Source organism: Colobus angolensis, unplaced genomic scaffold (assembly GCF_000951035.1).
Source record: "Colobus angolensis palliatus isolate OR3802 unplaced genomic scaffold, Cang.pa_1.0 Scaffold217, whole genome shotgun sequence".
Taxonomy (NCBI): Eukaryota; Metazoa; Chordata; class Mammalia; order Primates; family Cercopithecidae; genus Colobus; species Colobus angolensis.
Genome location: NW_012115344.1, coordinates 1,180,761 through 1,196,402, shown reverse-complemented (window position 1 = coordinate 1,196,402; position 15,642 = coordinate 1,180,761). Strand labels below are relative to the sequence as shown.

Genomic DNA, 15,642 nt, shown 5'->3' with positions numbered 1-15,642 from the left:
TCAAAATCCATCCTCTTAACTAACATGGTATATATACTCTATCCAGACCAAGTAACAACAAAAAACAACGCCCTACCATAGATGTGAATATTTTTTTCCAAATTTTTATACATTTGCTTGCTGTATGTTGATTTTTAACATAAAACTGTATTTCCAGAGATGAAAACAACAAAATACAGGACTAAAAATATTTTATAAATGCTAACAAATTTAAATAACTTTATGTGAAGTAAATCTTTCTATAGAACACTGAGATAAATCCTACATACTTCACTTTGAAAAATAATAATGAAGTGATGATTTTGCCAACTCTGGTTGTTACAGAAGACCGATTTCCTCATTTGTTTCAACAGAAGTTCTAAGAATTCTTATTTAAAATAAATATATAATATGGATTAAAAATGTATTGCCTTCATTTCTGTGCCTTTGCCCAAATTATGTTAAAATTTAGAGAAATATACTATTAAAAAATGTGGATTTATGGTGGCTCTATTACTTTTAAGTATGTTGCAATTATGTATCTATGTATATATGTGTATATATATAGGTATATATGTATACTCTTGTCTTTATTAATTATGTTTTATATTTTATACTTTATGTAGTACATATTTATATAGAGTGCTTTGTATGAAGAAGACATATACTAATATTGACATTTTGCTACTTAATAACTTTAATGTGATGTAAAAATATTTAGTGAAACATCTACTGCCCAGAGAGTGCCCATGTAAGCATTTCATCTTGCAAGGTTCATTGAGTTGGATTAAAAATATTATTAAATTTCAAATTTATACATTTATTCCACGTTAGTTTTCTCAGAAATTATATTGCTCTGAAACCACAAACTACTAACCAGTCATCTTGAAAATTCATGCCATTGGTGAGAAGTAGATGCAGTTAGTGAATAAATGCTCAGCTAAGGATAAATTGATTACAACTAGAAAATTGGCTGCAAATTCACATTCTACTGATCGGTTTAGCAGTAGTACATATACAGTATACTTGTTTAAATATACTAGTCTGTTAATTAGAAAACTATATGTAAGTGTTAATGCAACTACTTTAATGTAATTTACTTTTTTCAGGTGTTATAAATGCAACTACTCCTTCATCAGTTGTCGTTACTACAACAAAAACATCTGTAACAACACCAAACACAGGATCATCACAGAAAGATGTTATCACAACAACAATTGAAACAACTCCTAAAGGTAGGATTAACTATTAGTAAATTAGTTTAACTTTAACAAATAAAAGTAGTAGTGTATATACATCAGTATGAGAAAATAATTTGGGATCTTATATCTCATTGTTATAAAGGCCAGTGCTATTTCATGATTTTGAAATTGTGTGTTACCTGGGGTTCCATACAAAACCCTGAAATCTCAGTGAGCTTCTTTGTTGATATTCTTTGGGATCACTTCCTGTTTGAGAATGATTTTATTGTGAATGTTACATACACAAAGTTTATTTTTAGAGAAGAAAGAAATTGCCATGTCCTAAGTCATAAAATATCTTTCTAAATATTCCAGTTCTCCACCTAAGCAGCACAGCCAACATGTTGAAACTGTATTAATAACAGACTGGTTTTGTTGGTTGTATTGTGTTGATAATAGATTTAATTTGTAGGTTTCAGTAGCAATGTAGTCATTATTGTTATTGGACTGAGTGACAACTATATTATGTTTTCTAGCTAGGTATTTAAGGAGATTACTTTACCATCCACAAAAATGTTAAAAGCCATTAGAATACTTCCATTAAAAAACCAAGAGGTTATCAATGCAATGCATACTGCATCTGCCCATCTTGTAACACACATGAAATAAGGCATATCACGCAGGTCCTGTAATCAATGGAAAAGAAAAACAGATTTGTGGATTATCTATGGGCAAAAACTCTGGTTAGAATACTAAGGTCATGGAAAGACCAGAAAATCATCTATCTTGATGAATGGATAACTGAAATTCCTATGCTTATCCCCCCCTTAATTTTCAATCTAAGGCCAGGATCAAACGTATGCAGAAGACCAATGAAAGCTAGTTTGCTGGCCTTGAATAGGGTGGTGATTGTCAGAGACAAAGAGTACTATGATCATAGTCCATTATTTCTGCATTGTTTGATTAGAAGATGAAACCAGAAAATTTCTGGCAATTTTACTTCTTGGGGTCCCCCATAGCAGAACACTGAAGCACCCTTCTTTGAAGCAAGTGCGTAGAATACTTGAGGTAACATACACACACACACACACACACACACTCCTTTACTACACTGTTGTCTGTGTCCTTCAGTAGTTATCCACTTGAGTGTTAAATTATTCATATACAATTATAAAAAATTGTAATGGGTCAGAGAAGTTTTACTTTTTATCAATTTTTACTATAAAAATAGACAGCTATATCCAAAAGTAGAGAATACTGTAATTTATCTCCATATGTCTATCTCCCCAAATCACTCTGTATCTAGATTTTATCACATTTGCTTCATTTTTGTTTTTATTTCCCCTTCCTACCTTCTCTCTGTTTTACTCTCTCTCTTAATTTGGTTATCAAGGTACTTTGAAGGGAACCCAGATTTCATGCCAGTTGACTTCTATACATTAAATATGCATCTCAAAAAAGAGACAATTAATCGCAAATCTACAAGGCCATCATCAAATCCTCCAAATCAATAATAATACTTTAGTATCATCTGATATTTATTTTGAGAACTTTAAGGGTTAAAATCTCAAAATGTAAATCTAGCAGTGGGAGGGAAATTAAAGGAAGGAAGTTAGTGGGGATCTCTAATGAGGGCTGCTGAGAGAGCGAGGTGGAAAAGAGATATAAAGCAGGAAAGGCAGGCTCTCACGTCCCCAACTGCTTTGATCCAGAGTGAGAAACAGAAAGTCTGGCATGGTGGTAGGGCTGAGAAAGTCATTAGGCAAATTGGGGTCTGTGATGCTTATAGGAGAATGAGGGAACAACACTGGACAAAGAAGACAAAGAGAATAACTTCTTTTTGTCTGGTTTATTTGATCAGTACCATGTATTAAGGGTTAGATGAGTCAGACTAAGTACACTTAATATGCCCATCCTCCTAAGGGCAACACAGTTAGTACACAGTAATAAAGAAGATGGAGAATTTATCTTGAATTATCAAGTTCTAGGCATTGTGGATCAGTATATTTGACTTACTAATTTCAGGCCTGTGAGGGGCTTACATTTGGAGGAGTTTTATTGTCCCATTCTCCAAAATAATAATTTTTAAAATTACTAAATAATACAAGAAAAAGGTATCTGTAGTGAACAAGTCCATTATTCCCCTCTTTCTCATGGCCAATATGGTCCTCTTAGCCACAATGAAAGTATGTACTGAAAAAACACAACATGGAGAAGCGTCTTTATTTTTCATTTTAGGGCTTCCTAATCAGAGTTTCTTTGTTTAAAGGTCAAAAGATCGTTGGTCTAGGAGTGCTTATGTCTTTCTACATCACATAAAATGTATTTTTCTTGCCAATGGCAGAAATTCTATCATCAGAAAAGTGGAAAATGTGCAACTGAGATGAGAATTCTTCTTGCAGCAACATAATCACTGAAGTGGTAGATGTGATTGATAGAGCTTTGCCTGGAGCAGGACTTGCTTTCAGAGATTTACCCAATTAGAGAAATGGGACTTGACCTCTTCCTAGATGTACATCAAGTGCACTGCACATTTTGTGCAAAGGCCAAATGGCTAGAGTTAAAAATCAACATTTGACAGACGTTGAATATCCCTGTCATAAAATAAACTTCTAGGATAAAAAAGAAACTTGAAATTTATTTTTTTTACATTAAAAGTTGATGATTATTCAGCTTCACTTAAAAAACATTGAATAGTCTAGTATTTTTCAATGAGTTGAATTATAGTGCAGGAATAAATATTTCTCAACAGTGATACTGACAATTTCTGGTATTAAATATTTTAGTACCTGAGGTCAGTAAAGGAGGCCAATGCTTTTGGCCACCTATCTCACACAGGGTGCTGAATATGGTGATGTAGAAACTAACTAGATACAACTACAAAGAACAACATTTTAAACACATTCTTGGAAATTTCTTGTATGATTAGTCAGAAAAAATATGAGTTTGAGTACTCCAATTTTCTCTATAGTCTTTCCCTTTTATTTATTGTCTTTCTGTTCCTCGTTATATTTGAATAGAAAATGAAGTGCCTGGGATATCTTTGTATATGATTTTTTGGTTTCTCCTTTTCATAGAATTTTAAAGTGGCAAAGTTGACATTTTGCTTTGAGTTTATCATCACAAAATATGAGATGTTTACAAATTAGACATTTCTTTGAAACATTTGTAGCCTAAATAGAATTCAACATGCTTCTCAAAGGTTGTTTTGGAAAATGGTATGAATGAATGCTAGTTTAAGAAACAATTTTGCAGAGAGTAAAATTATGATATTCTAATGATTTAATCTATTATAAATATTTATTTACTCAAAATGATATAATATCTTTAAAAATAAATAGCTTTTTGCCCTAATCATACAATATACCCATGGAGCAAACCTGCACATGTACCCCCTGAGTCTAAAATAAAATTGCTAAAAAAGGAATGAACAAAGAAGAGGGTCCAGGTGCTGTGGCTCGCACCTATAATCTCAGAGCTTTGGGTGGTTGAAATTGGGGGATCACTTGAGGCCAGAAGTCTGATTCTGCAGTGAGATATGCTCATACCACTCCACTCCAACCTGGGTGACAGAGCAAGACCTTATCAAGCAAGGAGAGAAGAGAAAGAGGAAGGAGGGAAGGAAGGAAGGAAGGAAGGAAGGAAGGAAGGAAGGAAGGAAGGAAGGAAGGAAGGAAGGAAGGAAAAAAGACTATTACAGAGAGTTGGAGAGTAAGTATCAAACTGATGAGTCACATTGACTATTTAGGGCAGATTTGCCCCTTGGTTGATTTTTCATGTGTTATATGAGTGCTTCCTTATTTGAAACAACATTGACAAAATGCCTAGTGTATGCCAGGAATAATTCTTGATACTAACATTAAAAATGTGACTAGAATTGGATACTGCCCTCAAGAGCAAAGAAGGGCACCTGGCATAGATTGGGAACTCAAAGAACATTTCATAAATAAACAAATTAATACAGAAGTTTTCAGGTTCCTTCATAACTTATATTCATTTAGAAATTTCAGTACCATAACTAAATATATAAAATGAAATGTAATTCTAGAAAAAAAAAAAAGGCATGATATTCCTAGGTCCTATTGACCATGTCACTTTTCTCACAGGGAAAAATAAAATGATTTTAAACATTAGAATTTTGTATTTTGCCGTAATTTTTGCATGTTTAAGGATACCTAAGTAACAATCTTCAGTGGAAACTTGTTTTGGGGACTTACTGTGCAAAAATGTGTTTGTGTGTGTGTGTGTGTGTGTGTGTGTGTAGGCCACCCAAGCATTTAATGTATATATTCTTTAGACAAAATGAACTGGAAAATGGGAAAAATTAAAGATAGACAAAGGAGAGATGCCAGTCCACCTATAGATTTAACTTACTTTTATTTATTTATTTATTGACAGATAGCATGAGATTATGATTAATAATGTAATCTATTTTATCAAACTAGGAACAATCACCAGCGAATTACTTAAAACATCTCTGATGACAACAGTTACTTTATTAATAACAAATAAAGATGAAGGTGAGTAATGATTCATTTTTCTACCATTTTAAAAAATACATAATTCACATAACGTAATAGTCACCCTTTTAAAGTGTACAATTCAGAAGTTTTCAGTATATTAACAAGATTGTACAGCCACCACCACTATTAATTTCAGCACATTTTAATCTCCCCAAGAGGAATCTCTGTATCAATTACCAATCACTTCCCATATCCCCCTCCCAGCCTGTGGTAACTATTGACTTCTTTTATAGATTTGCCTATTCTGGACATTTCATATAAATGGAATCATACAATATATGACCTTTTGTGTCTGGACAGTTAGTATGATGTTTTCAAGTTCATCCATGTTGTAATATGTATCTGTAGTTCATTCTTTATTATCACTAAATAATATTGCATTTTATGGATATATCACATTTTGTTTATCCATTTATTAATTGATGAACATCTGCATTGTTTCTACTTGCTAATGATTATAAATAATGCTGCTATGAACATTTATGTGCAAGTTTTTGTCTGCCCATGTTTTTCATTTCTCTTAAGTATATGTCTTGAGGTTGAATTGCTAAGTCACAGGGTAACTCTATGTTTAACATTTTAAGGAACTGATTTCCAAAGCAGCTGTACTATATTACTTTTCCACCAGCAACATACAAGAGTTCCAATATCTCCATATTCTAGCTAACACTTGTCTGTCTTAATTATATTTGTCTCAGTGGGTGTGAACTGGTATCTCTTTGTAATTCTGACTTATATTTCTCTAATGATTAATGATGTTGAACATATTATATATACACACACATATATATACACACACACTTCTAGAATATATATCTATATATATTCTAGATGCATATATCTAGAAGTTCATTTTATGATAGGGATATATATATATATATAAACATAATCACATTTATTTAAGAATGTATGCCAATATCAAATGGCACATCCCGACAATGTAAAAGTTCCAATTACATTTGCATCCACCTAATACGAGTTTTTTCTGGACTCCTGAATCTACTCCACTTATACCTAATGCCTATGATTATATCAGAATCATATACTCTTGATTACTATCACTTTCTATTAAGTTTTGAAAAAAGCAAATGTGAGTCCTCCAACTTTTTCTTTTTTATCTAAGATTGTTTTGGCTATTCAACTTTATCATGCCAATTTTATTACGCTAATTTTAATGTGAATTTTAAGATGAACTTGTTGATTTCTGCAAAGCCAGCTAGGATTGTGATAGGGATTGCACTGAATCTGTAGATCAATTTGAGGAGTATCGCTGTCTTAACATTCAGGGCTTTCAATTTATGAGCACAGGATGTCTTTCCATTTATCTATGTCTTCTTCAATTTATTTTGATGATGTTTGTAGTTTCCAAGTGTGGAAAGCTTAAGCTTAAACTTATTTTTGTTAAATTTATTCCTAATATTTTATTCATTTTAAATACAATTATTTTGTAATGAAATCATTGTTTTATTTCAAGTTTGGATTATTCATCGCTACTATATGTAAATATAATTTATTTTTGTATGTCAATATTATATCCTCCCACTCTATTGAACTAATTTATTAGCTCTAATTTGTGTGTGTGTATATATGTATGTGTATTCCTTAGAATTTTCTATGTACAAGATTATGTCATCTGCAAATATAGTTTTACTTTTTTCTTTCCAACGTGGATGACTTTCTTTTATTTATAATTTTATTTTATTTATTTTATTGCCTAACTACCCTGGCTAGCACCTTCAATACAAGGTTGAAGTAGAAGTGGTGGGAGGAGATATCCTTGTCTTGTTTCTAACTTTCAGGGAAAGCTGTCAGTTTTTCACCAGTAAGTATGATGTTAATTATGAGTTTTTAATAGATGACCTTTATCAGAATGAGGAAGTTCCCTTTTATTACTAGTTTGTTGAGTGTGTTTATTATGCAAGGGTATTGGATCTTTTAAAATGCCTTGTCTTATTATATTGAAATTATAGTGTTTTTAAAAAATTCCTTACTTTGTTAATGTGGCATATGATATTGATTTCTGTATGTTCAGTCAACCTTGAATTCCTAGGCTAAATGGAACTTGGTCGTGGAGTATAATTCTTTTCACATGGTGTTAGACTTTATTTATATTATTTTGTTAAGAATTTTTGTGTCCATATTCATGAAATATATGTTTGCAGTTTTCTTGTCACGTATTTGTCTGATTTTGAAATCAAAATAATACTAGCCTCATACAATAAGTTGGGAAGTGTTCCCTTCTCTACTAATTTTTGAAAGAGTTTTTCAGGATTGGTGGTAATTGCTCTTTAAATGTTTGGTAGAATTTTCCAGGGAAGACCCTGGTGCTGAGCTTCCTTCATGAATTTTTTTTAAATACTAACTTAATATATTTACTTACTATAAGTCTATTAGATTTTCTATTTCTTCTTGCCTCAGTTTTTGTATTTAGTGATTTCCTAGGAATTTGCCCATTTAATCTGGATTATCTAATTTGTTTGCATATAGTTGTTCACAGCATTGCCTTATAATCCTTCTAATTTCTGTAAGGTTGGTAGTAATGAATCATCTTTCATTCATAATTTTGATAACTTGACTCCTCTCTCTTATTTCTTTATCAGCATAGCTAAAAGTGTCTCAATTTTATAGATCTTTTCAAAGAACAAACTTTTGGTTTTATTTTTTTTTGTGTTGTGTTTCTATTCCCTATTTTATTTCATTCTTCTCTAATCCTTAGTGTTTCTTTCCACTGTTTCATATGGGTTTAGTTTGCTCTTCTTTTTCTAGTTTCTCAAATTGACCAGTGAGGATTTTGATTTGAGATTATTCTTCTTTTTAATATGTGTTAACACCTACAAATTTCCTTGTTTCTGTTGCTGTCTCTGCATTCCATAAATTATGGTATATTATGTTTTCATATTCATTTACTGCAAAGTATTTTCTAATATTTTTTATGATTTATTCCTTGACCTCTCTATGTGTTCATGTGTTCTCATCATTTAGCTCCCACTTATAAGTGAGAACATGCAATATTTTCTTTTCTTTTCCTGTGTTAGTTTGTTAAGGATAATGTTCTTCAGCTTCATCCACATTCCTGCAGAGGACATGATTTCATTCTTTTTATAGCTGCATGGCATTTCATGGTGTATATGTACCATCTTTTGTTTATCCAATCTGTCATTGATGGGACAGTTAGGTTGATTGCATGCCTCTACTATTCCGAATAGTGCTGCAATGAACATATGTGTGCTTCATAATAGAATGGCTTCCATTCATTTGGTTATATATCAAGTAAAGGGATTGTTATCCTGAGCGGTATTTCTGTTTTTAGGTCTTAAAGAAATTGCCATACTGTTTTCTACAATGTTTGAACTAATTTACACTCCCACCAACAGTGTATAAGCCTTCCTTTTTCCCCACAACCTCTCCAGCACCTGTTATTTTTTAACATTTTAGTAATAGCCATTCTAACTGGTGTGAAAGAGTATCTCATTGTGGTTTTGATTTGCATTTCTCTAATAATCAATGATGTTGAACTTTTTTTATATGATTGTTGGCTACATGTATGTCTTCTTTGTAAAAGTATCTGTTCATGTCCTTTGCTCAAGTTTGTTTTTTTTTTTTTTGAGACGGAGTCTTGCTCTGTCGCCCAGGCTGGAGTGCAGTGGCCGGATCTCAGCTCACTGCAAACTCCACCTCCCGGGTTCACGCCATTCTCCTGCCTCAGCCTCCGGAGTAGCTGGGACTACAGGCGCCCGCCACCTCGCCCGGCTAGTTTTTTGTATTTTTAGTAGAGATGGGGTTTCACCGTGTTAGCCAGGATGGTCTCGATCTCCTGACCTCATGATCCGCCCGTCTCGGCCTCCCAAAGTGCTGGGATTACAGGCTTGAGCCACCGCGCCCGGCTTGCTCATGTTTTTATGGAGTTGTTTTTTCTTGTAAATTTAAATTTCTTAGAGATGCTGAATATTAGACCTTTGTTGGATGCAGAGTTTGCAAAAATTTCCCCTATTCTGTAGGTTATCTGCTTATTCTTTTGATAGGTTATTTTGCTTTGCAGAAGCTTTTTAGTTTAATTCAATCCCATTTGTCAACTTTTGCTTTTGTTGCAATTATTTTTGGTGTTTTCATCATGAAATCTTTGCCCATGCTTATGTCCTGAATGGTATTGTCTATTAAACTAATATTGAAAATCTTCACAGAACTGGAAGAAAAGTATTTAAAAATTCTTATGGAACCAAAGAAAAGCCCAAATAGCCAAGGAAATCCTAAGCAATAAGAACAAAGCTAGAAGTATTATGTTACCTGATTCAAACTATATTACTGGGCTACAGTAGCCATAGACCAATGGAACAGAATAGAGAACCCAGAAATAAGACCACATACCTACACTATTTAATCTTCAACAAAGCTGCCAAAAACAAGCAATGGGGAAAGTACTCCCTGTTCAATAAATGAAGCTGGAATAAAAGGCTAGTCATATGCAAAAGAATAAAACTGGACCCTTTCCTTACAACATATACAAAAATTAACTCAAGATAGATTAAAGACTTAAATTAAATACTTATTGTATAAACTTTGACTCTTAACTCCTTATCAGATATATAATTTACCAATTATTTTTCTCAATTTGTAAGCTGCTTTTACATTTTGCTATTGTTTCCTTTGCTGTGCACTAGGTTTTTAGTTTGATGTAGTCCCATTTATTTACTTTTGCTTTCGTAGCCTGAGCTTTTGATGTAATATCCAAAAATAATTGCTGAGCCCAATGTGAAGGAGATTTGTCCCTATCTTCTCTTCTGGAGGTTTATGATTTCAGGTATTACATTTAGGTATTTTATCCATTTAGAGTTGATTTTTGTGTGTTACATCAAATAAGGGTACAATCTCATTCTTTTGCATGTGGTTATACAGTTTCCCCAGTGCAATTTATTGCAGAGACTATCCTTTCCTTATAGTAACCTCTTGGCGCCCTTGTTGAAAATTAATTGACCATATATGTTTAGATTTATATCTGGACTCTCTATTTTATTCCACTGGTGTATATGTCTGTTTTCATGCCAGTATTATACTGTTTGGATTACTGTAGCTTTGTGATATAATTTTAAATAATTAGGAAGTGTGATGTCTCTACTTTTATTTTTCTTTCTCAAGACTGTTTTGCTATTCAGGATCCTTTGTGGTTCCACACAAATTAATTTTTTTCTATTTCTGTAAACAATGACTTGTGAATTTTGATAGGGATTTTTAAAAACCTATATATCAATTTGGGTAGTATAGACATTTTAATATTAATTATTTTAATCCATGAATATAGGGTATCTTTTCATTTATTTGTGAATTATTTAGTTTTTTATTAATGTTTTTTTAGTTTTCAGTGTGCAACTCTTTCATTTCCTTGATTAAATTTATTCCTAAATATTTTAAAAGCATCTTTGATTCATGTTAAACCAAATATACCACAGTACTAGTAGTCTACAGCATGTATTTTAGTAAATGCTAATTTTGTCAGAAGTCTCTTACCTTTTATTCTATTGCTTAAGACAAAGTGGTCAGACATTTTTCCTGTGGGCATCAGATAAAACAATGCTGTAATTCACATTATGTAATTCCAAAGGAATAAAGCTGCCAAACCCTCCCTTCAAGTTAATTGGTAACTACACATTAGATTCCTAATGTAGTTAATATCCTGATTTACTGTTTTCCTCAATAAACTTAATTTCTCAAAATATACAAAATAAATTTAATGTTAATAATTCCAAGATAATTGTAAAACAGACCCTCTCCCTCACACTCCTCTCAGCCCTATGCAGTGGTTTTCATCTAAGGACATGTATGGAATCAAGATTTCTTGTATCGATTTACAATCTGGTACTGATACGACTCCCTCAAGCATCTCTTGTGTTAAGTTCTCATTTTTTCCAACTCAAATATGGATAAATTCCTTGTGTTTTGTCTTTAATGCGTCCCACCTATACCAAAAGCTAAGATTTAAACATACATGAATCTCAAAAACACAAGTCATAAAGGTAAAGCCAATGTAGCTTGATGCAATTCTCTAATAAATTAATATTTCTGCAGAAAAATAATGTTTGTGAAACCTAATGCATGCACTATTGTCTAGGATTATAGTGCAATTCATAACTGTAGATGAAAGCAGGTACATATCGTTATGTAAGGGAAAGTAGAAAGTATTTAGATTTAAAGACTAGCTTCAAGATTGATTTACCTTTTATCTGAAGGTGTGAATTACTCATTGGCAGTAGTTTCGAATAAACTATGTGTTAACCATAAACACAACTGGAAGTTTTCTCAAAAAGAGGTTAATATGACTATGATTCTCATATCTTAATAAATGTTAGTCAACCATTTGTAGATTCTTCTCTCCTGAGACTAGGATTTGAAGTATTTCTGTGTATTAGTAAAGTTTAAAAATGTGTGGCTGTGGCAGCATCTTTTATTCTATTCAGTTTGGGTTTACCACGAATATTTTAAAATATTTTGATTTACCTTAAACATTCAAGATTTGCTGCATGACCTACTTCATGCGGTATAATTGACAACCTGTCCTACATTGAGTGTAGGCTCTAATTCTCACTTGTGAAATATATCCCACATTTATAATAGGCAATTCTCTAAGCAAAATCTTTAGCGTTACATTCCCAGCTATTCCATTATTTTTCTCCTTTCTTTGTGTATTTCCAATCTGGCAGCCCTCCACATCTTTCTTAGCTATATATTCTCTTTCCCTCCACCAAGACCATTGAGTCTGCTTGATACTAGGGAACTCTTTAGGCTTTCAGGATAGCTTTTTCATGCTTTCCAATTTTAGCTCAGCTGAAGAATTCTTCTCCAAAGATTTCTGAAGAGAAACTCCTGTTCTGATCTTTCCCAAACATATGTTGGAATTCCAGTGGGAAGCAAAATCTTTACCCCCTAGGAGTTCCTCCATCCTCAAATGTTGAGTTTCTGCACCTTGGATGACCTGTTCCACTTCCATGCTAACAAGAATATCAATTTCTGCTTTCTTGCTATAATAAGGCATATCTCTACTTCACATATTTTCCTCCCTATTTAACCTCTGAAATGTATGGCCATTCCCACTCATTCTCTCTCATATGCAGGATTAACACTGTAGACTACATTTGAATTTATTTCATTTTGTTTGCACACTAATTTCCAAAGGCTTTTTACCTGAAGGAAAATACATTTATCTACTGTCTATGAAGTCTTCTTGCAAACAATCCCTTTCTTCAGCATGACTTCCTCAACTGCACTAAGAATTTGTATTACACAGTAGATACTTGTTGACATAGAATGGAAGTTGACTGCACTCCTAGAAAGCACCAGTAGTTCTTGCTCCATTCTACTCCGTGTTAGAGATCTACTAAACTGCTTTCCCCTCATCTCCAGGTAGCATCACATCTAGCTAACACCAAGCATGCAGTAAATGGCATGTCTGCATTTCTTCACTAGCCCAATGTTTCCATACTAGACTGAAAAAACTGAAGGGCATTGATTTTTTTTCAGAATATATAGGCAAATATAAGTTGTTTCAAGTCATCTTATTCAAATGTTGTCTTTGAAAAGCTCAGCTTATATTTTTGTTATAAATTTTTCTTTTTTTTTCAAAGAAAATGAACTAAGTATAATTAAAACTGTATTCCATTTATGTCCTATTATCCCTTATTCCCTGACTATTCTACTTGCTTGAAAATATTTTCCCAAGTGGCATGAGAACAATAGTGCCATACTTAATTACTACCACATCCTTACCTTTCTTTTCCCAGGGTAGCTGAGTGATTAACTTTTGCGTCAGAAAGGCTTGAATTCAGGTCATGGTTCTTTCCTATTACAAGTTATGTGATTGTGGGGAAATTATTTAATTTATCTGAGTCATATATAAAATAATTATCATCATGATTACCTAATTCATAAGATTACAATGATAATCAAGTGAGATAACCTACACAAGAAAGTTAATGTCCCTCCACATTCTTTAAAGTAACTAATTATATCACCAAAAGGTGAATGTTAAAATGCTGGATTTCTAAGGCTTGGTCAGAAGACTTCTAGAAATTAATCTTCAAGTTTTAGTTGGATATTAATATGAATATTAATAAGATGATCTGGTGATTTGTTATACTCCTGATGACTGTTCATTCTTTTTACAGGATTAAGAGTCACAACCCCTGATGTCAGGGAGAATAAGTCCATCATTTCAAACGTAACAGTAACAAGTGTTACACCTCCAAATGCTCTTTCAACATTGCAAAGTTCCAAACCCAAGAGTAAGTATGAGGATTTGTGCTGAAATGTTAAACTAGTGTGTTGGATAAAACTAGTTTCAGAATGTTTTCCAGCATACAACTGCCAAGGAATTATATCCTGTTTAAATTGTCTCTTAGCCTCTACCCAATAGAATAATCATTTGGCAGCCTCATCTTTTACAGAGATACCCTATCACACTGCAGCCACAAATGAATGGGTCACAACAAAGATTAATGCAAGACTGGGCAGTAATCTATGATATTACCTGGCACTAAAAGGACAGCTCAGCCAACAAATTAGACAACTTAGATGAAATGAGAAAATTGTTAGAAAGAAATAAATTGCTAAAACTGACTCAAGAAGATATGGAAATCTGAAAAAAAATAAAACCTATAATGATTAAAGAAATTGAAATAGGAACTAAAAATATTCCTATAAAGAAAACCCCAAGCCAAGATGGCTTCAATTGTCAATTCTTTAAAGTATTTCAGAAATAAATCATACTAACTCTTCCCAAACTCTTTTAGAACGTAAAGGAGGGGAAAACACTGCACAGATAATTATCTGAGGCTAATGTTACCCTGATACCAAAGCAAGAAAAGAATGAAAAGAAAAAGCAAGTAAAGAAAACTACAGACCAATATGGCTCTTAGACATAGATGCAAATATCCTCGATAAAATATTGCAAAAAATGAGTAGCAAGTAAAAAAGAATATAAAATATGAACAAGTCAGATTTATCCCAGAAATGCAAGATTGGTTTAACATATGAAAACCAAAGAAAGTAATACAACATATTAGTAAAATCAGTACATGTAGAAAGCACATTCAAGAAAATTTAACATTCGTTCATATTAAAAACTCTCAATAAACTAGAAATATAATGAAATTTTCTCAACTTGATAAAGGGCATATACAAAAAGCCTACAGCTAACATCATACCTAATAAAGAAAGACTTAATGTTTTCCCCTTAAGATCTGGAACATACCAAAGATGTCTGTTCTTATCAGTTTTATTCAACATTATAACCAGAGGTTTTAGACAGTACAGTTCAACAATGGATAATACATAGATCCATTTAGATTGAAAAGGAAGAAATAAAGCATTTTTTATTAGCAGACTCATAATTATCTATGTAGAAAATTCAAATAATTCACTATAAAACTACTAAAACCACTAAAGAGTGGTTTGTAGCACAGGATATAAAATATATAAAAGTAAATTATATTTTTGTATGTTAACAGTGGCAATCCAAAATAAAATTAAGAAAATAATTCCATTTTCAATAGCATTAAAAAGTATAAAATACATAGAAACAAATTCAACAATAGAAGTGAAAGATTTGTACACTAAACTACAAACTATTTTGGTGAGAAATTAAATATCTAAAGAGACATTACATCTTTATAGATTAGAAACCTCAATATTTATATGATAATTTTCTCCAAGTTGATCAATAATTGATTAATATATTTAATGCAATCCCTACCAGAATCCCAGTTTTTTAAAATAAATTGGTAAGATGACCCTAGATTTATACAGAAATATAAAGGACCTGGAATAGTCAAAACATTTTTGAAAAAGAACAAAGTCAATTCTTCCACTCTTTTTTCAAGATTTTTAGTTTCTTTGTGCTGGGTACGTAATTCCTCCTTTAGCTCTGAGAAGTTTGATGGACTGAAGCCTTCTTCTCTCGTCTCGTCAAAGTC

General features: G+C 32.4%; 1 protein-coding gene across 2 annotated transcripts in view; it reads left to right on the top strand.

Moving 5' to 3' along the window:
- Window positions 1-15,642, top strand: part of EMCN (endomucin) — a 129,220-nt gene that overhangs the window by 35,961 nt on the left and 77,617 nt on the right. For both annotated transcript variants that reach the window (XM_011943202.1, XM_011943201.1), the window contains exons 2-4: window positions 1,089-1,214; window positions 5,606-5,680; window positions 13,837-13,953. In XM_011943202.1, coding sequence (XP_011798592.1) covers window positions 1,089-1,214; window positions 5,606-5,680; window positions 13,837-13,953 — 318 coding nt within the window. The remainder of the gene's footprint in view (window positions 1-1,088; window positions 1,215-5,605; window positions 5,681-13,836; window positions 13,954-15,642) is intronic.